The sequence below is a fragment of the Odocoileus virginianus genome, chromosome 26, assembly GCF_023699985.2.
Source record: "Odocoileus virginianus isolate 20LAN1187 ecotype Illinois chromosome 26, Ovbor_1.2, whole genome shotgun sequence".
Lineage (NCBI taxonomy): Eukaryota > Metazoa > Chordata > Mammalia > Artiodactyla > Cervidae > Odocoileus > Odocoileus virginianus.
Genome location: NC_069699.1, coordinates 5,609,654 through 5,637,622, shown reverse-complemented (window position 1 = coordinate 5,637,622; position 27,969 = coordinate 5,609,654). Strand labels below are relative to the sequence as shown.

The following is a 27,969-nucleotide window of genomic DNA, read 5'->3' as shown; positions in this document are numbered from 1 at the left end:
ACGTGGGTTCAGTAGTTGTGGCTCCTGGGCTCTAGAGCACTGGCTCAAATAGTTGGGGTGCATGGGCTTGTTTGCTTTGCGACCTGTGGGACCCTCCCAGACCACAGGGACCAAACCCATTGTCTCCTGCATTGGCAGGCAGATTCCTTACCACTGGACCATGAGGGAAGCCCCCGTTGTCGCTGTTTTTAATGGTAGCATTTAAAATTTTTTTTCATTGGTGTATAGTTTATTTCTCCTGGCAATCTTGATTATTCTACCTTTTGCCTCATCCAGCCCTGCATTTCTCATGATGTACTCTGCATATAGGTTAAATAAGCAGGGTGACAATATACAGCCTTGACGTACTCCTTTCCCAATTTGGAACCAGTCTGTTCTGTGTCCAGTTCTAACTGTTGCTTCCTGACCTGCATACAGATTTCTTAGGTCAGGTGGTCTGGTATTCCCATCTCTAGAATTTCCCAGTTTGTTGTGATCCACACAGTCAAAGGCTTTGGCATAGTCAATAAAGCAGAAGTAGTTGTTTTTCTGGAACTCACTTGCTTTTTTGATGTTCCGATGGATGTTGGCAATTTGAGCTCTGGTTCCTTTGCCTTTTCTAAATCCAGCTTGAACATCTGCAAGTTCATGGTTCACGTACTGTTGAAGCCTGGCTTGGAGAATTTTGAGCATTACTTTGCTAGTGTGAGATTAACTGCAATTGTGCAATAGTTTGAGCATTCTTTGGCATTGCATTTCTTTGGGATTGGAATGAAAACTGACCTTTTCCCGTCCTTTGTCCACTGCTGAGTTTTCCAAATTCATTGGCATATTGAGTGCAGCACTTTTGCAGCATCATCTTTTAGGAATTCCAGCTCAACTGGAATTCCATCACCTCTGCTAGCTTTGTTTGTAGTGATGCTTCCTAAGGCCCACTTAACTTCGCAACCCAGGATGTGACACCACCCTTATGGAGAAATCGAAGAACTAAAGAGCCTCTTGATGAAAGTGAAAGAGGAGAGTGAAAGTGTTGGCTTAAAACTCAACATTCAGAAAACTAAGATCATGGCATCTGGTCCCATCACTTCATGGCAAATAGATGGGGAAGCAATGAAAACAGTGACAGACTTTATTTTGGGGGGCTGCAAAATCACTGCAGATAGTGACTGCAGCCATGAAATTAAAAGACGCTTGCTCCTTGGAAGAAAAGTTATGACCAACTTAGCATATTAAAAGGCAGAGATATTACTTTGCCAACAAAGATCTATCTAGTTAAAGCTATGGTTTTTCCAGTAGTCATGGATGGATGTGAGAATTGGACCATAAGGAAAGCTGAGTGCCAAAGAATTGATGCTTTAGAACTGTGGTGTTGAAGAAGACTCTTGAGAATCCCTTGGACTGCAAGGAGATCCAACCAGTCCATCCTAAAGGAAATCAGTCCTGAATATTCATCGGAAGGACTGACGCTGAAGCTGAAACTCCAATACTTTGGCCACCTGATGCGAAGAGCTGACTCATTGGAAAAGACCCTGATGCTGGGAAAGATTGAAGGTGGGAGGAGAAGGGGACAGCAGAGGATGAGATGGTTGGATGGCATCACAGACTCAATGGACATGAGTTTGAATAAGCTCCAGGAGTTGGTGATGGACATGGAGGCGTGGTGTGCTGCAGTCCATGGGGTCGCAAAGAGTCAGACACCACTGAGCGAATGAATTGAACTGATAGTTGATTTACAATGTCATGTTAGTCTACTTGTTTCCACTTTCTGTTTTCAGGTGTTTTGTTCTATAATTATTTGAATGATTCCTGGAGCTTAAAGCACAGACATACACAGACGCATGCTTAGAATTCTGTTTTGGAGGGAGTTTTTGGTTCCTTTGCCTTTCCAAAAATCACTGGCACTATTTGAATCTTTGATCATTCTTTTGAAACATGAATTGTAGACGTGTGTTTCTGAGAGTTTAACAGCCGTTTTTCTTTTCTTTTTTCCACTGTGGTTTATAGTTTGCAAAAATACCGGAAGGTCCTATCCCCCCATCCACACCAAAGTTTGCATATGGAAAAGTTGCTCTGAAAAAGGTAAGAAAAAAAACTGACAGAAACATTGAGAGTAAGGAAGTGGAATTCAGCAGTCATGAGTCAAAGTGTTAGGCCTGGCAATCGGTTCCTTATTTTTTTCGTGAACTTGTTTTCTGTGAGACTGATGGGGTGGGTGATGTTTCTGGGAAAACGGGGACACAGGCCATGAAATGCTGTGTGTGATGTTGACAGGGTGAGTGCATCAGGCGTGAGTGGGCATTCGTAGATCATTTTGTTTCCATCATCAGTGTCAAAACCAGTGTTAGGAACCCTTGTGGGAATAACATGCAACCTTATTGTTATGGCTAGTGACATTCATTTCTATAATTCTCCCTTTTTAAAAGGAGTTCTCAAAAGCCACAAACATTAACTCTAAATGATACACTCCCCTCCATCTCAAAGCCATGTCTTCAGAAAAAAAGAAAAATCATGTCCTCATGGCTTGTGGCTTGTATGGTAATTGGGACATCGAGTGGGAAAGCTAGAAATGATTCATAAATATTAGCGAAGAACTTTTTCTTCTAGGGAAAGAGAAAAAGAGGAGAGGCTTCATTTGATAGTCAGGAGTGACGTAAGCCCAAGGCAATTTGTTTTGACCATCTTCAGGTTTTCCCCTCTGATAATCCCTAACTCCTACCTGGGTTAACTAACAAGAAAAAAAAAGTTACACGTTTCTTAAGAATCTTGATATGCTAAAATAGCATCGTAAGTTTTTATCTTTAAGCAAAATGCCAAACATGATTGTATAATGTTTCCACTGGTAAAGCCCTTTGATGTCTGGTTGAGCTCTTGTAACATTTTCCACCTAGTGTCAGATATGTGTGTTACATTCTACAAAGAATGTGGTTTCTCTGCCTGATAGGAATCTTGTTTTAGATTAATCAGACTTTAATCACATTTGTAAAGGGAGTACCTTCTACTGGTTCATTGCTACTGCTACTTAAGGAAAAGTTTGGTTTGTGTCTTTTTAAGCTGTGCAAAGTTTATTTTTATGCAACAGAAAATAACTGCAAATGTTTTAAACAATATTGCTAAAACAAAGCCACCTTAGTACCAAAGCACATTCTGTTTACCAGGAAGGAGAATTGTGAGACCAGAAACTAAATATATACAATTGAAGACAGCAAATTGACATAAAACTATAAAGTTTGGGAGTTTCCTTGTGGTCCAGTGTCTAAGACTCTATGCTTCCAATGTGGGGGGCCCAAGGTTTGATCCCTAGTCAGGGAACTAGATCCCACATGCTGCAACTAAGACCCAGTGCAGCCAAATAAATGAATAATTAATTTTTTTAAATAGTGAATGATGTTTATGTAGATCATAGTTATATAGGATAAAAGCTTTCACCGTGAGCTCCTTGAGTTGTCCGAGTGGGTTTTTTTTTTTTTTCCTCCATGCTACCTATCAGTGAGGTGGTCCTAAAAAGCGTTTATAAAATTCCTAACCAGTTTCATGTTGGCGAAAGCCCTGGGTTTGAAGCCAAAGCTAACTGCAAATCCCGTCTGGGCCGTGACTCCAGTGGACACCTCTGAGTCCCCAGTCCCTCTTCCCTAACAAGGGACAGTATTGCCTTCGTTGCCCGGTTTTGTGAGGACTCGGTGAGGTGTGTGGGTACAGGGGGGTCTCTCCGAGAGCTTGGTGAGGCACCCAGGGTTGTTCTGTGCATCAGAGTAAACATCATGGGCTACAAGAAAACACAGTCATTTAGGCTGAATATAAAAAGTGTTAATTGGGTGTCTACTATATGCTGGACATCAGCGGTGAGCGCATACAGAGCTTGCTCTTAAGCAGCTGACTGTCCACAAAGAGTGCAGTGGGGTAAACAAGTGGGAGGTGATACAGGCGTGGGCAGTGTGCTGCTGACAAGCTCAGAGAAGGGCACAGTTGGGCCTACTTCACTTGGAGGTGGCGGGAAGGCTTTACAGAGTCTTGGTTTTCATGCATTTTACGGGCCTTTTCTATACAGGAGGTTGTGATTGTGAACAGGTATGTTTGAAACTCTTTTTACAATGTCATCTGTTATTTTTCATCCAGAGTTAGGGACTGGATAGAACTGATTGAAGGTGACTGTGGGACAGCCCTAGGTGGAATTCAAACCATTTCATTTTATTTAGGGGTTTGGTCAAATCTGCTGTCTCTGATGATGACATTATTTCTACTGTGATTAAGTGAGGGGTGACAGTGAGTGAATGCTATTTTGGTTTCTTTTCAGTTAAAGACAGTGGAGGATGCTCTCAACATCCTGTGTCCCTCTGGACCCATAAAAAGTGTTTATCCTTTGACATTCATTGATGTGAAACAGGTAGGGCTTCAGAGGTAATGCTTTAATCTTTTTTCTACCCTCAAAAATATGTGCTTTCTACACTACCTGTTCTGAACAGAGGGACCAAAATGGTAAGCAGATACATCAGACCCCACGTGAAGTCACCTCGGACCTCCAGGCTCTAGCTCTGCCTGCTGCACAGTGGCTGACCTTTCCTGTTCTCCCCACTCCCATTTCTTATCAGACAGGTAATAACCTGCTTTAGCACAATTCTCTGCAGGTTATACATTGAGTATATGTCTGATATAATTCATCTTATTAGGTATCAGAGTAAAACCACTGTTCTATTACTCAAAAAAAGACAGTTGTTTGTTCTTAGTTCCAAGATATAGGGACTGTCTTCTTGATAGATTAATTAGGTTATTAGAGATTCTTTTTCCTGCCTTTGCAGAGAAAAAGAACAGAGTGCATGGTGTGTGTGTGTGTGTGTGTGTGTGTGTGTGTGTAATCTCCAGGCACGGCTCCATCTTTATTGTAAAATTTCCCCAACTTTTTATGTTAGAAAACTTGCAAGAATAGTGCAACACCCATAGAGCTTTAACCTAGATCCATCAAGTGTTAACAGCTGCTTCATTTGCGTCCTCTTTCTCATGTGTATGGTTCAGAGTCAGCTGCTTTTCGGGTTTTTTTTTAAGCATTTGAGGTAGTTGTCAACATCATGACACTTCCACTCTTAAATATTAGAGCATATATTTTTAAGAAGGACATTATCCTACATGAACACAAATAATGATCACCCTTAAGAAATCTCGCATGGATACAGTCCTATTATCTAATATACATTCTGCAATCAGGTATCCCAGTTTATTCCAGCAATGTCCTTTATAGCTTATCTCTTTTCAGTCCAGTTGCCAGTCCATGATCACACAATGCATTTAGTCTGCTTTCATCTGCGACAGTTCCCGAGTCCGTTTTCCCTCTCTCTCTAGTGACATGGTCGTGTCTGAAGAGTTCAGACAGTTTCTGAGTTTTGTAGACCACGCCTCACTGGTTAGATTCAGTGAAACATTTTTGGCGCATGCACGACAGCAGTGGTGTGTTCTTCTCGGGGTACTGTCGTAGGATCACTTGGTGCCTTTAGTTCAGCGTTCTGTTTGATCACTTAGTTAAGATCTCAGCTCTGGGTTTTGAAATGGAAAATTATCTAGGGGCTCCTTTCTGACTGTCTGAGGAGATCACCTTCTGGAGGGTGATATAATAACAGCACATTTGATCTTGCTTTAGCTTATTTTGCTTCCAGTTACTATTGTTATGTTTGTGATTTCACTCCAGCAATACTGCTTTGTGATAAATAAAAATGATTAATTAAGCTCCCCCTCACTTTTTTATTAGTGTTGGGTAGTGTTCTTTCTCTGGTTCTAACACACACTGGTTGTACATCCATGTCTCCATCTACCTGTCCTCTCCACCAAGTAGGGTCGGAGCACATCAGGTAAGACACAACTCAGAGCAGTGGGAACCTGGGAAGTGGATCCCAGGTTAGTGTCCTTGCTTTTTCTCAGACCCTTTCCGCTGTCCCACCTTTGGCCAAGGCAGTGCTCTCAGATGAGGCGTGGCTCCTGGGCCCTGACTGCTTCAGATCTGGGACAGGCCGTAGATTTACTTCCAGCAAACCTCTCGGCGGGCACAGCTGCAGGGCATGGGGTGCAGCTTTGGTACCCTTGCAGCTGCCTCCCCCATCCGCCCCATCCCTGGAGTCCTCTACTTTGCCATTGCAGGGAGCATCTCACCTTCTGCTCCCCTCCTGAAAACCCCTAGTCTCTGAGCTAGGACTCACCACTCTGCTCCATTCAAAAGAAAAAAACAAACAAGAGATGGAGATTTGGGGGTCTGGAAGGGAGGCATCCTTGTGCTTGAAGGTTTGGGTGATGACAGTGGCATTTCTTGAGTTTAGCACTTTCCTGCAACACAGGAACATGGGTTAGCGTTTTCCTTCCGCTCCTGCATATCACCTCTCCCCTTTGCTGGGCTGCACTTTCTTGCATTCAGGGCTGAAGAGTGGGAAACTTTGTTTTCTGCTGGGTTTCCATTTGGATTCTCCTGTATAACTTGATTTGTCCAGCTCTCCCAGCTAATGACTACCCAGGAAGCCATTCACCCAGGCTGGTGTTTGGGGGCTTCCTTTCCAACCAGGGGTCCCAGCATCTCAAAGTACTTTCTGAGGCACATTTAGAGACACATTTCACCCCCACCTCCATCTGTCTCTTGCCGCCTGTTTCCCCTTCGCCTCCACTTGAAATAGTTTCTGATTGACTCTTGTTTTGTATGTTAGGGCAGATTTAGCCCAAGAAGCTGGAGAATGTTTTACGGAGCACTCTGTTGCTGTTTACCGTTTGTTTTTGTTGTCTTTGGTTTTGGTTTTTGAGGTAACAACAGCAGTAACCTTTTGATCTGTGATGGGACCCCCCCAAGTGATTCTGGCACATCACCTAACATGTTCCAGGGTCTGGTTCCTTCTTGTGGGAGGGGAGGGGATGTTGGACAGAGGCCTCCAGGCTTCCTTGCAGTTTGCTGCTGTGATGGTTATTTTCTGATCTGAAAACTGAAGCCAGTTTTCTTCTTTCAGACAGAATATTTGCCGAGGTTGGGGAAGCATTTCATTCTTATAGTTTTAGAAACATTGCTTTCACACAGATGGAGGGTGACCCAGTTCTCCTAAGATGAACTGCAAGAGTGATGTCTTTTTTTTGCATCCTTCTCTAACCAGTACTTTGGATTTGTGCTGTATCGAACAACACTCCCTGAAGACTACAGCAACCCTACACCCCTCTCTTCGCCAACCAATGGCGTCCATGACCGGGCCTATGTCTCTGTGAATGGGGTAAGAATTCTCTCTGAACTTGTGTATCTGCCCCTATGGGGGAGGAGAGTTGTGGGTTGCACTTGGTAATGATCTCAGAGAGACAGCAGTAAGCAGTCCTGAGGAGAGATCTTATTCCTTGCGCAGGAACTAGTCCTGGGTAGCCTGGATGAAAAGCAGAAATCTTAGCCGCTAGGCCACCAGGGGCTACAGGCAAAGTTCTCCTGGCTCTTTCCCCTGTTTGAAAGCAAGAATGTTTCAAGGAGGCCAAAATTGTAAAAACAGGTAGCAAATTTATTCTTAGGGACATAGCACAGCAAGTGGGACAGCACACAGAGAAACAGCATGTTTATCCAAGTTCCCTGGCTGTCTGGTGGTTAGGAGTCAGCATTTCACTGCCAGGGCCTGAGTTTGAGCCCTGATCCAGGAACTGTCTTGCATGCCACACAGCAGGACCAAAATACAAAAGTAAATAAATAAACACAAATAGAAGACTGAAGCGAGGCAGAAATACACACCTGGAGAGGACAGCAGGTGTCCTGAATGAGGAGTGTAGTAACGAGGTGACTTAAATCCCTCATAAGACAGTCCTTCTGGGTTTTTGTGTACCATTGGCCAATTATCATTTCATTTTTCACACTTGGTCTGTCCTCGGGCCTTCCCCAACACGCGGGCTAGCTTTTTGCTAAAATGGATCCCACTGCAGAGGCCTCTGGGTGCACATCCTCACTTGTCATGGGGGGGCATGTTGTGACCCCCAAGGAGCCTGCCTTTACAGGTACTGACAGGGAAGTTCCCCCTGACCTCAAGAGTGGCCACCTTATCTCTTCTCTTCAGCAGAGGTCAGCTTCTGCTACTAGCTTTGTCCTCGGAGTGTCTTCAGTTTGACCCCACTTGACAAACACCAGATGTCCAACCCAAGGGCCCATCTATCTCCTACCTCAGTAACATGATAGTCAGGGCCATTGGCTCCACCCTCCTCGAAATGCTCCTGAGCTGTTCCTCTTGCTGGCTGATGTAGCCTCACCTGCATGCCACCTCCCTGAGGTATACACCCCCTCCTCCGTCCGAACTTCCTGGCCACCCCCCTAGTCCAGGGCCATCCCCCTTGACTGACACTGTGTCATTCATGTCTTCTTTGCTCCTGGATGGCAGGGTCTGTTTTGTGCACAGCAGATGAGTCATTTAACTTAGGGTCTTCATCCTACATGAGAAGTTATATTCTGAAGGGCTGTTCATAGTAATTAGAGCTAAGAGATACAAACGCTTTGGTTTCATACAAAGTAAACATAAAGTTATAGGATTTCCATTCTTCTCACTGAAACAATCATGTGAAATAAACACGTGAAAGATTTTTCCTAACCAAGAAAATTTGTTGAGAAAAAAAATTTTTAATTTTTCTTAAAAAGAATGAAGTGATTTTAACAGATGAAATAGGCAAACAAGGTCCTACTCTATAGCACAGGGAACTATATTCAATATCTTATAATAACCTATAATGGGAAAGAATATGTAAAATGAAATCACTTTGCTGGACACCTTAAGCTAACACAACATTGTAAATCGACTATGCTTCAAAAACAACACAAAAGGAAAGAAATTGAGGATCAGAGAAGTGAAGTGATTCACCCAAGGTTACTCAAGTATCAGAACTAGTTTTCTGCTTCTTCTATTTCTCCACAGCAATTTCCCATGTCTCCCAAACTACTTATTCTTTTTTTTTTTTTTCAGATTTTAAACTTTTTACTTTGTATTGGGGTCTAGCCAGTTAACAATGTTGTGGTAGTTTCAGGTGAGAGACAATTTTAAATGAAAATATTTCCATTCTGTTGTCATGAGTGGTTTTAATTTGAGTGGCAGCAAATGTCTAAAACATTATGAGTATGTATACTGATGGCAACGATTTCTAAAATTCCAATTTGAGGGTTATTTTAGTGATTTACAGTCTTTTTTTTTTTTTTTTTAAGAATCTTGCATTTTAAAAAGTTAGGAATATGTTGCTGCTAAAATACCTGTTATTTCCCCTCATTCTATTATTTCATCTTTGTGGTTAATGTATCATATCAGGTATTTTGAAGTAAAACTACTCCACCTAACTCTCTGATTTTATCTCGTTTGTCTTATTTTGTCCCGTCTCCATGCTGTTTAAAAGCTATTTTTTATTACTACCTTGTTTTTGCTATGAGCATGTGAAGACATTCCTGTATTAGAAATCTTCCCCTGGAATTTCTGCCTCCATCCCCTATTAAAAATAGATGCACAGCCTACTCAATACTCTGTAATAAGCTATATGGGAAGGGAATCTGAAAAAGAATTCATATATTGATATGTATACATATAACTGGATCACTTAGCTGTACACCTGTAATGAACACATTGTAAATCAACTATACCCCAATATAAAGTAAAAAGTAAATTTAAAAAATAAGGGACTTCCCTGGAAATTCAGTGTTTAATACTCTGTGATTCCACTGCAAGGACTGCAGGTTTGATCCCTGGCTGGGGAACTAAGATCTTGTGTACTCTGAGGCATGGCCAAAAATTAAAAATAAATGAATAACGTTTAAAATAATAATAAATACAAAATAAAAAAAATTAAAATAGACATACAGAAAAATATCCCAAAGCTAAGGAAATCAGCCTCAGCCCTTCCCTGCTGGGAGCTGAGTCTGGCAGTCCTCCTGTGTAGAACGCAGTGGTTGCAGGAGCCTGGGCATCTGGCTGAGGACTTGGGCAAAGGAGCCATCAGAGCATTTCTGTCCCAAGTCTGCTGACACTTCAAGGTAGGAAAATGAGTGTGGAACTGACTGAGCAGGCTGCCTCTGCTGACCCTCCCACCCTGGTTAATTCTCATCTGGTGTTGAACCCACAGGTCGCCCAGGGAGTCCTTGAACGAGAATCCGTGCTCACCCTGAACATAACGGGGAAAGCTGGAGCCACCTTGGACCTCCTGGTGGAGAATATGGGGCGTGTGAACTATGGCCCGTCTATCAACGATTTCAAGGTAGGCCCGGCCTCCCTGTTGGGAGTAAGACTCAAAGGGTGACAGAACTGTGCCTAAGTCATTGGGGAAGTGTCTGTAAATCCACATAAAGACTCTCCTGCATACACTCTTTCCTTCCAGCCCTGTTCACGTAGAAGTAATTTTCTGTTTTGGTTGTGCTGGGCCTTTGCTGCTGCACACAGGCTTTCTCTAACTGGGACAACACTCTTGTTGCAGCGCATGGGCTTCTCATTGTGGTGGCTTCTCTTGTTGGTGGAGCCACAGGCTCTAAGAATTATGAGCTTCAGCAGTTGCAGCTTGTGGGCTCTAGAGTGCAGCGGGTCCAGAAGTTGTGGCTTATGGGCTTGGTTGCTCCGAGGTATGTCGAATCTTCCCGGACCAGGGATTGAACCTGTGTCCCCGGCACTGGCAGGCAGATTCTTACCCACTGTACCACCAGGGAAGTCCACATAGGAGTAATTTTTAAAAGCCCACCCCCCCTTTGCCAAATTTGATGAGTAAATTTACCTGATTTGTTTTGCAACCTAGAAGTTGGGTTATTTTGAAGATCTGTTTTCCTCTGTAGATGATGAGAAAGTTGAGCTTTGCAAACAGAACCCTTGCATTTGAGTTCAGTCATCCTTTAGCAAGAAACAGAAGGAGGAAGCCACCGCACCATGCTTTTCCTTTGCTTAAAAAACCCACCGAGCCTGCAAAAGGCACTCCCTTGCTAACAAAGCCAACTTAGCATTTGTTCTGCTGTTTTCTGGGTGTGGACAAACTCTTGAATTTTAGAAAGCATTTCCCTCCGCGCACTGCTCTCACCTCTCTTGGTTAGTCTGTGCCTAGGCATCTAGTCCAAATATGTTTTTCTGATGTACATTTTGAGAGCAGTGTTCAGTAAATGTTTGTTATGCTCATACTCTGTGTGTGTGCCCCATGCAGTGCTTTTGGGGGAAGGCAAGGATGTTGAGCTACAGGCTGCCTCTCGGGAAGCTCACCACGTGCTAGAGGAGGGAAGGCTGCACCTCAGGGATGACGGCAACACCCACGACAGGACAGGTGTCTGGGGCTATCTCCTGACCCTCCTGGTGGCCTCTCCGAAGCAAAGCTGTGACACTCTTAGAGCACAGTCACGCAGGGGCCACTTTTGCCTCCAGTATAAAAGAAATGTCCCTGTTACCGTCCTTGTGGTCAGACTAATTAATGGTCGTCCTGCTTGGCCACCATAGGCCACACTGACCCACAGAGTGACAGGAACTCTTGGGAAGTGTCTCGGTCCCCAGGACCCAGCAAAGAGCCTGGCACACAGCTGCGTGGTTAACGCTTATTGAATTACTGATTGGGCCACTGAGGCATGGTATTGAGAGGTGTCGGAGAACAAATGTGGGATCCCACTGGGATGGAAAAGTTCCGCTCATGAAAGGCTGTGAAGAGGAAGCCAGATGAGCCATGGACAAAGGCTTCCATGCAGTGTCTGGTGCCATGGATACCCCAAGCCCTTGCCCCCACTGGACAAATAGAGCAACTTCAGAATGTGAGTCTCAGGCTCCCCATCATTGTCACAGACCCTTCTAATCTTTCACAGTGGGCCAAGTGTTCCTTTGCATTCCCCACCCAACCCCCACCTCCATTCACTCTCCCATCCTCAAAACCATCATTTCCTCTCTTCTGGCCATGTCTCTGAACCAAACACTGAAGACTGGGGATTTGGGGTCTAAAGCTCTGGCCTCGAGCCAGATCTGTGTCACTCTGATATACACACAGTTTGAGTTTCATGTGCTGTTGGTGTTTCATATCCCAGTGTGCTTTTCCCAGGAATTCAGGGCTGGAACACAGAGTCACGTGAAGCCTCTCTCCATCCCCATCTTTACCCCCCAGCTCATGACTCTGTTTCTCTTTTACAGGGTCTTGTTTCTAACCTGACCCTTGATTCCGAAATCCTCACTGACTGGGAGATCTTCCCGCTGGACATGGAGGATGCAGTACGCAGTCACCTGGGGACCTGGGATGGCCGTGACAGCGGCTACCACATTAAAGCCCGTGCACACAGCCCACCTACCTACGCACTCCCGACCTTTTATGTGGGTAACTTCACTATTCCCAGCGGGATCTCAGACTTGCCTCAGGACACCTTCATCCAGTTTCCTGGATGGACCAAGGTATGTGTCTTCATGGAAAGTATTTGCGTTTAGGCCTCAGATGTCTTTTCTGTGTATGATACGGCATCAAAAAGACTGCTAACGGTGTGCTGCATGAGACTCAGGGGAGTGGAGGGTTTTCTGTGGACGTTTATCCATTTCTCAGGAGCAGGGCCATAGCACATCTTCAAAAATGCTGTGGTCAGCCTGAAGGTACACCGTCTAGTCCATTTTCATTGACAACTTTCTTTAGCAACTTCCTCCTTCCCCTAAGAAAAATCATACCTTCTTTGAAAACTGACTATTTACTGAAGAAAATCTGGCCCAGGCAAAGGGGCAGATCTCTGGGAAGCCTGTTTTCTCTTGTTCACACCTAACTCTATACTCTCCAGATCACCCCATCTCTGTATGAGGATGCTCCCATGCCCGGGGTGCATCCACCCCTGTCTGTGGGATCCTCAGCTCCCCCCTGGCCACTTTATTGCCTGCTTCATTCTCCTTTATTCTTTGAAGACATGTCTTCTTTCACCATTGTCTTCTCTACTTCAAGTCCTATTTTCATCCTAGACAACCTTATCATGACTCAAGTTATTCATTCAACAGATATTTTAGTGGTTTCTGTTACTGAGACTGGTCCAGCTGCTCGCCGCCCTAAAGCCAATAAAGAGGTCAGGTTGGTGGGAAGGCAAGTTTGCTTTATTTATTTCAGAGGCTGGCAACACTGGGGGAGGGCAGAGTCCTGTCCACAGGCCGACTCCCCTACCGCGGACAATCAGTGGGCAAGAGCTTTTATAGGTGGAGGGAGGAGCTACATGCAGAAACAGCACAGTCAGCTCTGACAGTCATCTTGAAATTGGTCATGCAGTGGTCTGAGCAGTGTCATCTTGATTGTCTTAGGTACAGTTAACCTTCAGTTCCAGGGTCGGTTTGTTCCCATTTCCCTGGGGCCAGTTCTCAGAATTGTGGCACCTTATGTCATGGCTGCAGTCTGGTCCTCATGTAATTAAATTCTTCCATCTGATGGGAGTTTCAGTGTCTACAACACAGGTCCAAGGATATGGCTCAGAATACTACCTAAAACCATTGAGAAGAAACTAAAGGTCTTTAACTTTGCTTACTGGCTAAACCATTATCATTTTGTCCTGTTTGATTATTTTCCTTTGCTTCTGTATTATCCCAATTCTCTGATTAAACTGGTTAAAGTTTTCTACAGACAAAAGGCAGGCAGAGGACGTGTGGGGTTGGGGACCATAGGGTCTTGTTCCCTTTCAATCCACCCCTTTTTGACACTCTTCAAGATTAAGGAGAGACAGATACAGAGCAAGAAATGGAATAAAAGTCTTGAATAGAGAATAAAGTTAATAATAAAGTTGGCAGTGGAACTTGGTTTTAGTTCCATTTCTCTTCCAGTATTCCCCAATTCTTTGAGGCAGTGGGGTGTTGACTGCTCTGGTTCCTTTTTGCTGAAATGGGGTGCAGTCCTGCCTAATTTGGGGAATGGACACAGTTGGAAATAATCTCAAGTCTCAAGTTTAGCATCAGTATTTTGTATTGTGAAAACATGACCTCTGTCTGATTGTCTTGTCACAGCACCTGGATAAATGCTTAAAAATTAGCAGACATATTACGGATGAGGATAATAATCAAAATGCATCTTTGAATTATTCTCTGAATGTATTTTCTTCTTAATGGTTAAAGCAGATGTACAATGTATATCTAATAGGCCATAAGCCGGCTATTTGGAATACTGGAGTGGGCTGCCATTTCTTTCCCCAAGGGATCCTCCCACCCAGGGATCGAACCCAGGTCTCCCACATTGAAGGTGGATTCTCTACCATCTGAGACACCAGGGAAGCCCTGGTTAGTCTAAAGTTCAAATTAAATCATGTATAAGCCAGAATGACCCCCATACCTCAATATGTGAAAACTTCTTCTACCATTTTCCCCTTTCAATTGTAAATCTTCCCATAAAAAGCACTGATAATCGATATGTTTTTCCACTGTTGCCAGAGTGGCTCAGTTTTTGCCTGCTCTGGATCCATTCATGTCCGTCGGTGCTAGGCCGACTTTTTGTTTATATATTTATCTAGTCATCCACACTGGGAGAAAACTAATTAGACATAACAAACAAGCATAGTGAGGTATGCTGACAGGGAAGCATTTTATAGGTCATACATTTTATTGCTTATACCCAATCTTTACACATTGTACATGTGTTTTAAGTAGCAAACTTAAAGGCAGCAATGATACACATCATGAGTAGTTATACTTTGTGATAACTTCATTAAACAATTTTTTCCATTCTGAACATTGGGGTCAAAAGTATGATTAGAAGAAACACAACAGCTTTCCATTAGAATTCTGTCAATTTCTTAACAGTATTTTTCTCTGAGATTCCTCAGAGGCCCTCTGGAAAACTCAAAGTTACCTAGATAAAGAAACTTACGATCTGTTATCAAAAGCAGCACAGTATTCCAGGAAAACTGCACTCGTAACAGAGAGAAAACCAAATTGCTGCCCTGTATCAGCTTACCGTTAAAATTCATTTACCTTATTAAATTCAATCTAATTCAATCTTAAGTGTCCAAAATTCCTTTCTCATAGTACTTTGTTTTTCTTTACAAAAAAGGATACTTTCTATATCCATTTTAGTTTCTCACTAATTTTTTTCCCACCCAAAAGTTATTCTCCTTTTATCCCTCAACAAAAATATCTCCAGGGAATTCCCTGGAGGTGCAGTGGTTAGGACTTCGAGCTTCCACTGCAGGGGCACAGGGTTGGTCCTTGGTGAAAACTAAGATCCCACATGCCACACAGTGGGGCCAAAGGAAAAAAAAACAAAATCTCCATCCTTTATATTTTCTCTGGCAGACAACACATATCCTACTTGCTTTATATACTGAAATGTATCCCTTATCATTTTTACATATTACAATTTTTAACCCTTTTAAAGCCTTAACAAAACTAAGAAACAAGTAGTTGAACTGTTATACCAGCATTTCTGATTGGCAAACTTATTCCATAACCTCTAAAAACATACATTTTTTTCATAGCACAATTTCTCTTTAATGTGTATTTAATAATATGCATTTATTGTGTTTAAATCTAAGCCCTCTTTCCTTTTTTCTTTTTGTTTAAAATTGTAATAAATAACCCAAGTCTGAAGTCTCAATGTGAGCTGTGTTTGTATTTCAAGGACAAGAGTTAACTTCGAGCTTTCTCCTAAGCATATTTTTGTTTTTCTCAGGGTCAGAATTGTGAAGAGAAAAAAAAAAAAAGTGTGTTTTCTCTAACTGCATATGCAAAAATAAAAGACTGTCATCATAAACAATTTTTTTGGAGTTTGAAGAACACTTGGTGGCCACCAGTGTTCAAAAAATCTTTTTTTTCCCTGTAGTCATAGTTTCATAGCTAAAATCTTTCTAATGAATTGAACCTGAATTTTTCACTTTACAAAAGACAAGAATACCAATCACACAAACAGAATACACACTCACACACCAGAAGAAAGAACTGTCATAAATCCCCTGAGAGGATGACGGGTGTGGAGTCCCAAATAAACACTTTCCAACACAAACAGTCCTCAACATCATACATACATCAGAACCAGTTGGCAAAAATGCCCAAATAGCACTTCAAGCTCAAAAGAGAAGTTACCCGGGTGCACACCCGTGGACTTACTGGGTCTGGGAGCTCCTCAACTCGTCCTGAGGCGTCTTTCCGTTCCACCAAGAAAGCGCGTGTTGGCAGCCAGTGCCGACCAGGGGAGAAATAGGGAGGATCCCCGAAACAAATGGTTTCGGCAGCTGGTAGGAATGTCCCCCAAACCTCCTCCCAGGGCCTGAGAGCCATGAGCAATGGCTCCTTGAAGCCTTCCTGGCGCGTCTTCATGGTGGCGGCTTCCTTTCGGGAAAACCCCCAGCAGGCAGGTATCGCGAGAGTTCAGTCTCACGTTGCATCAAAATCTGTTAGCGAAAGTGGGTCCAGGTGCTCGGAGCTCAAACCCAATAGAGAGGCAAGGTCAGTGGAAAGGAAAGTTGGCTTTTTTTTTCAGATGTATGCAACCAAAGGAGGGCAGACTCCTGTCCAAAGGCCAACTCATCCTCCTCCCACTGACAAGCAGTGATCAAGAGCTTTTAAAGGGGATCTTCAGGGTTGTATAGGTATTAGGGAGGGGGCTACAGTCAGCTCTCACAGTCACCTTGAAATTGATCATGCAGCGGTCTGATCAGCATTTTGGGTGTTTGTTTTGCTGCACTGCACAGCTTTTGGGATCTTAGTTCCCTGACCAGCAATTAAGCATGGGCTCCCTGTAGTGGAAGTGTGGAGTCCTAACCACTGGGCCGCCGGGAAGTCCCTGACCAGTGCCATCTTGATTATTTTAAGTACAATTAATCTTCAGATCCAGGGTCAATTTGCTCCCATTTCCCTGGGGCCAGTTCTTGGAATTGTGGCACCTTATGTCATGGCTACAGTCTGGTTTTCATGTAGTTAACTTCTTCCACCTGTATCTACAGGTTTCAGTATCTACAACATAGCTCCAAGGATATGGCTTGAATATTATCTAAAGCCCTTGAAAAGAAACTAAAGATCCTTGACTTTGCTTACTAACTTATTATTATTTTATCCTATTTGATTGTTTTCCTTTGCTTCTGTATTTTCTCAGTTCTCTGATTAAACTTATCCTTTGGCTAAAGGTTTTCTACAGACAAAAGGCAGGCAGGAAACATGGTGGGGGGAAGGACTATAGGGTCCTGCTCCTTTTCACTACTATGTACCCAAACTTTGTGCCAGGCATTAAGGATCCAAAAATGAAGAGAACTGGATATGGTTCTTGCTCTCTTGGAACTTAAAAGTCTGGGTGTGTGCTAGTCACTCAGTTGTGTCCAACTCTGTGACCCCACAGACTATAGACCACCAGGCTCTTCTATCCATGGGATTCTCCAGGCAAGAATACTGGAATGGGTTGCCATTCCCTTCTTCGGGGGATCTTCCCAACCGAGGGATCAAACCCAGGTCTCCTGCATTGCAGGCAGATTCTTTACCATCTGAGCCACAAGGGAAGCCCTCTTGCTCTCATGAAACTTAAAGTCTAGCATACCCAAATCATATCATCATTCAAATTAAATTGATAAAATTGCAGATGTAATGGATGCTAAGAAGAGATATGGAGGCTGACAATAATTGGGCATTTGACCATATTAAGGAGGTCAGGGAACATGATGGACATGTGGACATGATGCTTGACAGAGATGGAGGGGTTGAATAGGACTTAACATGGCAGAAAGGAGAGGGAAACATACGCCAGGCAGAGGAGAAAGCATATGCAAAGGTTATGTGGTTAGAGGGAAAAGTGGCCAGAACGAGACACTTATAGAAAACTCAACTGTATGGAACACGGAGAGGAGGGAGTGTGCTTCAGAGAAGAAGCTAGAAAGTGGGTAGAGATTAGATCGGGACAGGGTATTAAACCACATTACAGTTTTATCTTTCTTTTGAGAGTCCCAAAACAGTGACATGGTATGGTCGTGATGCAATGAGTTTCTGTGACCCCAGGATGGACTGGGCTCAGGGAAACTGTCTGGGAGGCTGGACCATAGTTTCATTGCCAGACTGGGTTGGTGGGAGACAAGATGGTAATGACACACTATTTGAGAGATGTTTGTAGTTAAATCCATAAAGAGGTAGTGATAGATTGGATATAGGTATTTAAAGAGAAGGACATATCAGGTGACTCTCAGGTTCTAGGCTTGCTGCTAGGAAGATGACACCATTTACTGAAAGAAGGAATTTCAAAAGAGGATTTGTGCTAGAAGAGCATGATCATGAGTTTGGATGTGGACAGTTGAGTTAGGCCATGGGGAATAGCGGAGAGAAGGTTCTTGAGGAGGCTGTTAGATTTATGGGTGGGTATTCAGAGGAGGAGGGATCTGGGCTGGGAAGATATGTAACAGATCATTTGTATATGGATTGTCATTGAAGACATGGAGTAGACAAGTTCCTCTAAGGAGAGAGGATGCAAAAGGAAGACAGACATTGAGCTGGTCTTTGAGAGACACAAACATGATGGAGAGTGAGGAGAGACCAAACAAATGGGAGGAGAACAGCATTTGTGCTGCCAAGAGGCAAGTGAGATGAAGACTGAAGCATCTCTGCTGGATTTAGCACCAGGGTCACAGAGACCCTCAGTAAGGGCTAAGCCAGTGGAGCAAACACTGCAAGCCAAACAGCCTTCTATTGAGGACTGTAGGGGGAGGAGATGAACACATGAAAAATACAGATACTTGAAGATAAACATTCTTCTTGAGAAGTTTGAATCTGAAGACGAGGAAAAAAAATACTGGGAAAAAAGCTGCAAGAGAAGATGCACATGTGAAAGTGAAAGTGAATGTTGCTCAGTCATGTCCAACTCTTTGCCAGAATACTGAAGTGGGTAGCCATTCCCTTCTCCAGGGGATTGTCCCAACCCAGGGATCGAACCCAGATCTCCTGCATTGCAGGCAGATTATTTACCAGCTGAGCTATCAGGGAAGCCGAAGATGCACATAGCATGTGTTTAATCAGTGCCCTTTTATAATGTTTGATTTTTACATGTTTATGGAAATATGTTCTCATTATCATTCTGTCTGAAATATTTTCTAATTTCCCTTAATATCTCTTCTTTGAACCATAAGTTATTTAAATATGCATTGTTTAATTTTCTTTCTTTTTTTTTTTTTTTTTTTGGCCATACTGCACAGCTTGTGGGATCTTAGTTCCCTGACCAGGGATTGAACCCAGCCCCTCAGCATTGAAAGCACACAGTCCTAAGAACTGGATCACCAAGGAATTCTCTGTGTTTTTGTTTTTGTTTTAGAGCATTTCTTTTTTTTTTTTTAATTTCTAACTTAATTCTTCTATAAAACTTCTGGAAGAAGGAGAAAATCTTCCTAATCTTGGGTTAGGCAAAGACTTCTTAGACTTGACACCTAATACATAATCCTTAAAGGAAAAAATTGATGAATTAGATGTTATCAAAATTGAAAATATTTTCCCTTCAAAAGACATTATTAAGAAAATGAATATCCAAACTACAGATTGGCAGAAAATGTTTTCAACTCATATATCTGACAAAGGACTTGGTTCTAGAATATATAAAGAATTCTTATAACTCAGTAATAGAAAGATAACCAACCCACTCAAAAAATGGGCAAAGGACTTGCATGGACATTTCACCAAAGAAGATAAGTACATGAAAAGATGCTTAATGCTCAACATCACTAAGGAAGTGCAAATCAACCACAATGAAATACCACTTCACACCCACTAGAATGGCTGTAATATTAAAAGATGGACAAGAACAAATGTTGGCAAGGATGTGGAGAAGTGGGAACCCTCCTACATTGCTAGTGGAAATGTAAAATGATACAAACACCTTGGAACACAGTTTGGCAGTTTCTTCAATTTCTCCAAAAATTACCATAGGATTCTTCAATTCTACTCCCAGCTGTTTCCAAGAGAAATGAAAACATGTGTCTCCACAAAGACTTACATGCAAATATCCATAGTAGCATTATCAAAGTAACCAAGAGTTGGAAATAATTCAAAATGTCCATCAACTGATAAATGGAGAAATAAACTATGGAATATGCATGCAATGAAATGATATTCCACAATAAAAAAGGGCAGACTACTGATACAGGCTACCACATGGATAAATCTGAAAAACATTATGCTAAGTAAAAGCATCCAGTTATAAAAGACCACATATTGTGTAATTCCATTTTGTCTGAATTATCCAGAAAAGGCCAATCTATACAGCCAGAAAGTAAATGAACGGCTGCCTAGGACTTAGGGTGGGAATAGAGAGTGACTGCAAATGGTATGGGGTTTCTTTTTGGGGTGATGGAATTGTCCCCAGATTAAATTGTGGTGATGGTTGCAAAATCTTCTTAAAGTTATTGAAACTTGGTTTATCACCCGAGCATATATTTCCTGGTGAACATACTTCTGTAATTTTAAGCTCTATGATCCTCTTTCTGGCCATATGTTTCTGTCCCTCAAAACTCTCAAGGCTCCCAGGTCTACTCTTGGATCTTGTGGATGACTTGAAACTCCACCATCAGGGCCACAGTTCTTCCCTATCCTGCCTAGACAACATCACCATTTTTTTTCCCCTAAGGAACCGTCAATCCACTGGCCCCCTTGCCCTTCCACTCCTTGTTCACCCTCACTGGGAGTGGGTTCAGCACTGGCCTCTGCTAGTTCATAGGTAACTGAGGACCCCTGGTGTGGCCTCTCGGCATATTCGTCCCTTCACTGTCTCCAAACTCTGGAGGTCCCCAAGCTGCCCAGCAGTCCTTGGCCTCTGTCTTCCCTATCCCCAGCTGGCCTCTAACTCTCACCACCTCCCCTAAACCATCTACCTCCTCCCCACCTCCTCCACTGAGGACTCACCCTACTTGACGCTATCAAGTGAGATCCTTTGTTCCTCAGCTTCCTGTCAGACTTATCTCTCTGCCTCCACCCTCACTTCCTGCCCAGTGGCCTCTAGAACGAAGTGTAAGCTCCAAAGCCCCTCCCCACCGTCTTCCTCCAGGCCGAGATCCTCTTCTCTCTCTTCCTCTTCCAGCATTTTGTCAGCTTTTCCGTCTTCTCTCCAACTCCCTGTTGCATGCAGCCCAGAAACAATATCTAGGGACGCTGGGACCCGGAAGGAAAGTATAGCCTGACCCGGAAACAAACTATAGCCTTCCCCGGATTGTCCCAGTGGATTGCGCATGCTCATTCTTCTCTCCCTCTCTCTTCCTCACCCCACCCTTCCACCCGGTCACCCTCTTCTCCCTCTTGGTGTCCTCTGTTCACACTTTTTCATTCCTTCTCTGTGCCCACTGGGTCTTTACACCTTCAAGACTGGCATTAACTCCTCCTGAAACCTTCCTAGACCCTCTGTCCCCCTTGATCCCCCTAGAGCCCAGTCTGGACTCAGCACCCGTGACACTTCATCACTCAAGCTGTTGCCCCAGTTTCACCCGCTGAGCCATAAGTTTCACGAGGGGCATTTTTTTTTAAGTGCCTGGTTTATTTGGCCTCCTGGGCCTGGTTGCTCTGTTACTGCCTTCAGGTGGAAGAGGGAAATTGCTTATGTTGCTGGGTCCCTTGCAAGAAACCTCTTGGACGTGAGTTTGGAAGTGAGTGGAGTGCAGGCCTTGCGAGGGTCCTGTTGGTGAAGAGAGGCTTGGCTGTTGCTGGGGGTATGGGACCAAGGCCCACGAGAAGACCCAACACAAACGGTGGTATCAGTTCCGTGGCTTAGAGAAAGAACTTTCAAGATATGCAATGCATAAAGACAGCATTATCTTTCCCAGGAGTTATGAGCAGGGCTGGGGGTTCAGATGGAGCTTGTCATACACCCAAAGGATGGATAGTCCTTCATCAGAATCAGAGGTTATGTCAGGGAGGGAGCTTCAAGTGAAAGAATACTAGATACAAAGGAAAAAGTAAATGGAAAAGCATAACATGTTTTTGGAGGTCAAAAGGGTTCACCTTGGCCAGGTCATGGAAATGTCACACCCAAGAGTTACTGACCCAGGCATTTTGCTCAGCACTTAAGAGACACTATCTTTATAATCATCAAAGGAGGCCCGTGTGGTAGGATGTCCTGGTAGTGCCTCCAGTTTGCAGATGAGCAGATAGAGGCTCAGAGACCTGAGTATCTGGTGTGAGGTACAGACATGCTGGTGGAAAGGCTCCCCAGCCCTAGGTCTGTCTGACTTGGAGGCCCAAGTGAAAAGGCCAGCAGCACGTACAGGGCCTCAAAGGCCATGGGGAGCTTGTACTAATGATCCAGGCAAGCTCTTCACTTACTTAGTCTGATGGGTTTTCTGCACCTTTATGCTTGAAAAGTTCATGTACAGGACTCGACTGGTGGTGCAGTGGATAAGAATCCTCTTGCCAGTGCAGGGGACACATGTTCCATCCCTGGGAAGATTCTGCGTGCCGTGGAGCAACTAAGCCTGTGAGCCAAAACTACTGAGCCTGAAGCCACTGCAGTGAGAAGCTCCTGGACAGTAACTAAAAGTCGCCCCCACAGCCCCCTCGCCACAACTGGAGAAAGCCCGCACAAAGCAACCAAGAGCCAGCACAGTCAAAAGTAAAAAAAAAAAATTCTTAATCTTAAAGTACATGTGCACACAATACTTATGAATGTGTCAGGGTGTTTAGAACCCAAGAAACTCATCTAATTCATATGTCTGATCAAAAACTAGTATGCAGGGGAACTAAGATCCCACATGCTGCATGGTTCAGCCAAAAATAAATGTAAAAACCGGTACACAAATCTACACAGCAGCATTACCCAGAATTAATCAAAATCAACTAAAAGATCAAAAAACCCAAGTGCCCCTCAACTAATAATGAATAAACAAACTATGGTCTACCCATTTAATGGAAAATTATTTGGCAGTATAAACAGACGAACGGGACTTTCCTGGTGGTTCAGTGGTAAAGAATCCACCTGCCAGTGCAAGAGACACGGGTTTGATCCCTGATCCGGGAAGATCCCACATGCTTCAGAGCAACTAAGCCCATGCACCACGATTACTGAAGCCTGTGCAGCCTCGAGCCCTTGCTCCACAAGAGAAGTCACCACAGTGAGAAGCCTACACACCACAACTGGAAAGTAGCCCCTGCTCACCACAACTAGAGAAAAGTCCACGCAGCAATGAAGACCCAGCACAGCCAAAAATAAGTTAATAAATAAAAATCTTAAAAAAAAAAAAAAAGACAAATGAACGACATGGATGAACCTTGAAAACATGTTCCATGAAAGAAGCTAGTCACAAACCATATACACCATGTGATACCATGTATATGAAATGTCTGGAACAGGCAGATCTATAGACCCAGGAAGATTAGTGGTTGCCTAGAGCAGGGAAAAGGGGGTATTGAGGGGAAATGCCGGGGGGGGGGGGGTGCAGATACTAAAGACTGAAGAGTTTTTCTTTGGGGTGATGGTTGGATTTCTCGTTAGTAAACTAATAACCACTGAGTTGTATACTTGAAATGAGGGAGTTGTGTAGTATGTGAATTACATCTCAGTAAAGCTTTACACACACACACACACACACACACACACACACGAGATTTGCGAGCCTGGGTTGCCTAGGTCTGAAGGTCAGAGAACGCACGTTTATCTTGCCTGGGACAGAGCATGCGCGTTTTCTATTCTGTTCCGGCAAGCGGTGGTCCCTGTTGCCATGGACCGTCCAGGCTAGCTCCTGAGGTTCTGAGTGATGGGCAGATGCACCGCAGACAGATCACACACACACACACCCCCAGGGCACGGAGTTCTGAGTGTGGGAGGATGCACACTTAGCAGTTCAGGGGGATGCAGAGGGGATGGACCACCCAAAGCATGGGCGATTTCTAAGACTCTGCCCTGGGCACCAAACCTGCTCTATCCTCCAGCCGGGAGGCCCCTTCCAGGCCCCTGTTCTGACCCTTTGACTTCTGCCATTCACTTGTTATAGAGAAACTACCTTGATGGGGTGAATGAAGTCACTGATAAGGAGATTCAGGAGATTAAAAAAAAAAAGTCACTTCTGATTAATTGGCCTTACTTGAGCCGGATGTGGCTTTCTGGTTAAATGCCCGAACGTCAACTGGGATTTCTTTGGGAAGTTGTCTGACATGTTTTGCTTCATCCAAGAGACACAGGCCAGCGCTTTGTCTGCGTAGAACTCTCGTCCGACCACAAACTCCCCACAGTGAGCATTGTTCTTCAGTGCTCCGGCTTGTCAGATGGGCCAGACCTAAAACCCTTACTCTGTCTGCAGTGACGTGTGTGCTATTTATCTCTCCTTCAGATGCATGTGGATGACACCACATGAATATCCTCTGTAGACTTCCTGCATTTTTTACCACTTTGAGTAGGTCTGGGTGCCTAGCAGAGGAAGGGGGTGAGAGGGGTGGGATAACTTCGGCTTTTCCTCTACCAGAATTAAGCTTTGAACATTAAGAAGCAACATAGAGGGACCTCCCTGGTGGCCCAGTGGTTAGAACTCCAAGCTTCCACTGCCAGGGACACAGGTTCGATCCCGGGTCAGGGAACTAGGATCCCACATGCTGGCGACCAAAAAAAATCAACATTGAATACAGAGGAAAAGCAAGAAGCTGTAACAGAACCATGGATAAAAGAATTTATAATGAAGGGTTGATAAATATCTTCTATTTGGAGACTCTTTTTTTTGAATCTTGCTTTTGAAATTTCCAGCTCTCTAATCATTTGGTCTTTCTGGTGATCAGTCCTGTCCTGAGGCCTAGTCACCAGAAAGACAATGTGATTAGACGTTGGAACTTCCAGCCCATCCCTCCTCAACCTCTGGAGTTAGGGTCAGGGCCTGGAAATGGAATTCTATAAAAAAAACTTTAGAACAACAAGATTCAAGGAGCTTTTGGGTTGGTGAACACCTGCAGATGCTGAGAGCTTACACCTGGGCAGGAGGTACACATGTAGACAGCTGGCAGCTCAGCTCTGCACCCCTAATACCTTGCCCTGTGACTCGTCTGGCCATTTCTGAGTTGTGTCCTTCATAATAACCCTATAAGTATCAGTAAAGTGTTTTTCTGCATTCTGTGAGCCATTCTAGGACATTATGGAATCTGAGGAGGGGCTCATGGGAATCCCCACCGCCCAACTGGTTGTTCAGAACTAGGACTCCAGAGTTTGGAGCCTACACAACTGGAGGTATGGGGCTGTCAGCCTCTGAGGGGGACGACCCAGGAGTACGGTGGGGGCCAGAGGCCACTCAAGTACTTCCTGCTCATTCAGGAAGAGCTGTCCTCTCTTGGTCATCACAGGGGGTGGCCATGAAGTCTGTAGCACAGCAACAAAGGAAAGCTGCACTCAGCATAATGAAATTGTGTCATCTCTGTTTCCAGACCCGATGGCCATCTTCTAGATGGCCCATCAATCTTGAGTCTGTATGGATACTTCTGTGCAGGTTGCGGGGGCCGGGCTGTATGATGCAAGTTAAAGGGGAGACTTCAGCATTTATGGGAGTGCAGCAGAAAGGTGCCTGTCAGGCACGGACTCAGTCTGTAGAGTGGAGGGCAATGGGGAGGAACTCCGCTCACATGCTCCTCGGAAGCTGCTGAGACCACCAGCACCCCCCCGGTGACATGCTCCCCAGACATTTCTCACTTAACTCCTTGGCAAGTAACGTCTGGCACAGGTAACCACTCCCTCCCTTGAAGCTCTCCTGATGCCTGTGACCCAACTTCTGGTTTCCTACCCTGTCTTCATTCCTTCTCAGGCTTTGCTTTCTGTGCTTCAGTTCTCAGGACTTGATTCAGGGCCCTCTGCTTACACTTTTAGGGGAGCTCAACCCCACAGATGTAACACCCCGGTTTCCAGCTCCAGCGCATCATTTTTGAGAGCGGGGAACACCACATCCAAGAACCAGGGTGGACTGACCACTGGAGGCCTCAGAGGCACCTCTCATTTGATACATAGAAGACAGACCCTTCCTCCTCATTCCCCCAAAGCTTGCTCTTCTGCAGAAGACAGGGACAAGGAAGGAAGCTGGCCTTTAGTGCAGCAGAGAGGATGAAAAAGGGGCCCAGCTATGGGAAACAATACCAGCAGTCTTGTCGTGGAGAGCTCCCTGCACACCAGCCACCATGCAGAATGCTCACCTGAGCCCTCTCACTTTCTTACAACAACCCTGGGAGAGGTACAGATACGACAGAGGTGGGGACTTGGAGACGGCATTTGGAGGCTGATTAGTGAAAGAGGAGCTGACTAGTAGAGGATAACCCTACTCTTGCGAAATTGGGTTCAATGACATCATTTACTTTACTGAAAAGTAGCATGCTACTTTACATTGATGCCATGGAGTGGTGTATCAGTTAGCTTTCGCTGTCTAAAAAACCACCCCAAACTTAGTGGTTTCAAAGAGCAAACCTGTATTTAGCTTCTGATTTGTAGTGTTGACAGACTGGGTTGTGGTTCCGCTGGTCTTGGCCAGGCAAGCCCTTCCAGTAGGCGAGGAGGCCCTCCTCCTGGGGTTTGGCTGAGACCATACAGATCAGTCTATGTCTCTCTCATCATCTAGCAAGCCAACCTGGGCTTGCTCATATGATGACTGGCAGTGTTCAAAGAAAAAAATGCAGATATGCAAGGATTCTTAAGACCCAAGTCAGAATTCACATGTCACTTCTTCCATGTTCTTTGCCCAACACTCGACCAGCCCCATCCAAGATTCTACTTCCTGAGTGCGTATGCTATGAAGAACTGGGCATTTCTGCAGTGTGCCGTGAAGGCTTAGCCCTCTGTGACCCTACTTTCATTCTGAATTTGATATGCTTTTTCAACTCCTTTTGGCCTGATTTACAGTTATCCTACCCCCAACGAAGTTTACTATTTCCACTTCATTAATTGTTTCTAATCACAAGTCCTGTGAACTTGGAAACTAGATAGACACCTTTGCCCAAATGTATATTAATTTAGTAACAAGGCTTGTAAGAATTGTGTGCCAACAGGAGTAAATGGGCTCTGAGTAAAGGAGAATCTCCTACAAATTTTAGTGCATGGACTCTGCAACAAATAATATATGGCTGCCTAGAGATGGTTTTCACTTACCAGTTCTTAGCTTCATTCCAGGAGTGTGAGGATGCATGAGGACAGTCATAGGGGAGATGCTCCATAAAAAGATCAAGCAATGGTGGCACCCTGGGGGAGTTGAAAAGGAAGGAATTGGTCTTTTGGGGTTTGCTGAGAGCAGGAAGTGACTCATCTTTTATGTTAATATTCTGCGTTTTCGTGGCTTCGATTCTATCTGGGTCTGTCCTAAAATACAGAGAAATCGTAAACTTTTTACTCTAAGACAAAGGAGGAAGGAAAGGATTTGCATCAGCTACAGATTTAGGGTCTGAAGGAAGGGGAGATTTTGGTTTTCTCCTGTGTGGAGGTTTATTTAACATCTTATCTCTCACTGTTTTACTTTTTCTTTCTTTGCTTTTTCCTCCCAAGTTAGCCCCATAAATACTCATGAATCATGCATGTGAAAACCGTTTAACCTTTTTGAGAAATGGACCTTTAAGTCCTCCCAAGTGTCTAAATGTCTTCTTCCAGAGTAGAACAGAGTCAATGTTCAGCCCAAGTTTGGTGTTGTTAAAGGAACTCCTGACCACATTTGAAAATGTTGAAGCTGTGAGTTAAACCAGGATTGAATCTTTTGCTTTACATTCTTCTTAGAGAGTTCTATTTATCTGGAGAATTGAAAAGATAGACAGACATGTGTCTGTCTGATTAACACAGAAGCAAGTCAGTCACTACCAGGAACCTGTCCTTCACTGGAACTATTAGCACCTTGGTGGTAATATTTAGCAGAGAGCAGGGAGTCTGTCACGGGTCAAGCCACAGTCAGAGAAAGTCAGCATTTGTCATGGAGATGTTTCAGCTGGGACAACCCAGGGAAACTGAAGCCATCGGTGTTCGCTCTACAGATGCTCGGCCTTAGTATGTATTAATACTTAACTGTGTTGATTAATAAGAGTGTGTCTACTTTTAGGAATTTTCCTGGAGGTCCAATGGTTGGGACTCTGAGCTTGCACCTCAAGGGGCACAGGTTCTATCCCTGGGCGGGGAACTAAGATCCACAGGCCACATGGCTAGAACAAA

General features: G+C 44.1%; 1 protein-coding gene and 1 long non-coding RNA gene across 4 annotated transcripts in view; one reads left to right on the top strand and one right to left on the bottom strand.

Moving 5' to 3' along the window:
• GLB1 (galactosidase beta 1) overlaps positions 1-27,969 on the top strand; it is a 103,298-nt gene that overhangs the window by 70,526 nt on the left and 4,803 nt on the right. For all 3 annotated transcript variants that reach the window (XM_020888549.2, XM_020888559.2, XM_070455310.1), the window contains exons 11-15: positions 1,984-2,058; positions 4,271-4,360; positions 7,089-7,202; positions 10,054-10,185; positions 12,072-12,326. In XM_020888549.2, coding sequence (XP_020744208.2) covers positions 1,984-2,058; positions 4,271-4,360; positions 7,089-7,202; positions 10,054-10,185; positions 12,072-12,326 — 666 coding nt within the window. The remainder of the gene's footprint in view (positions 1-1,983; positions 2,059-4,270; positions 4,361-7,088; positions 7,203-10,053; positions 10,186-12,071; positions 12,327-27,969) is intronic.
• Positions 12,975-27,056, bottom strand: LOC139031195 (uncharacterized). The gene is made up of 3 exons (XR_011483587.1): positions 26,929-27,056; positions 15,987-16,302; positions 12,975-13,341 (listed from the first exon to the last, which is right to left on the bottom strand). It is a non-coding gene; the product is annotated as an uncharacterized lncRNA (long non-coding RNA).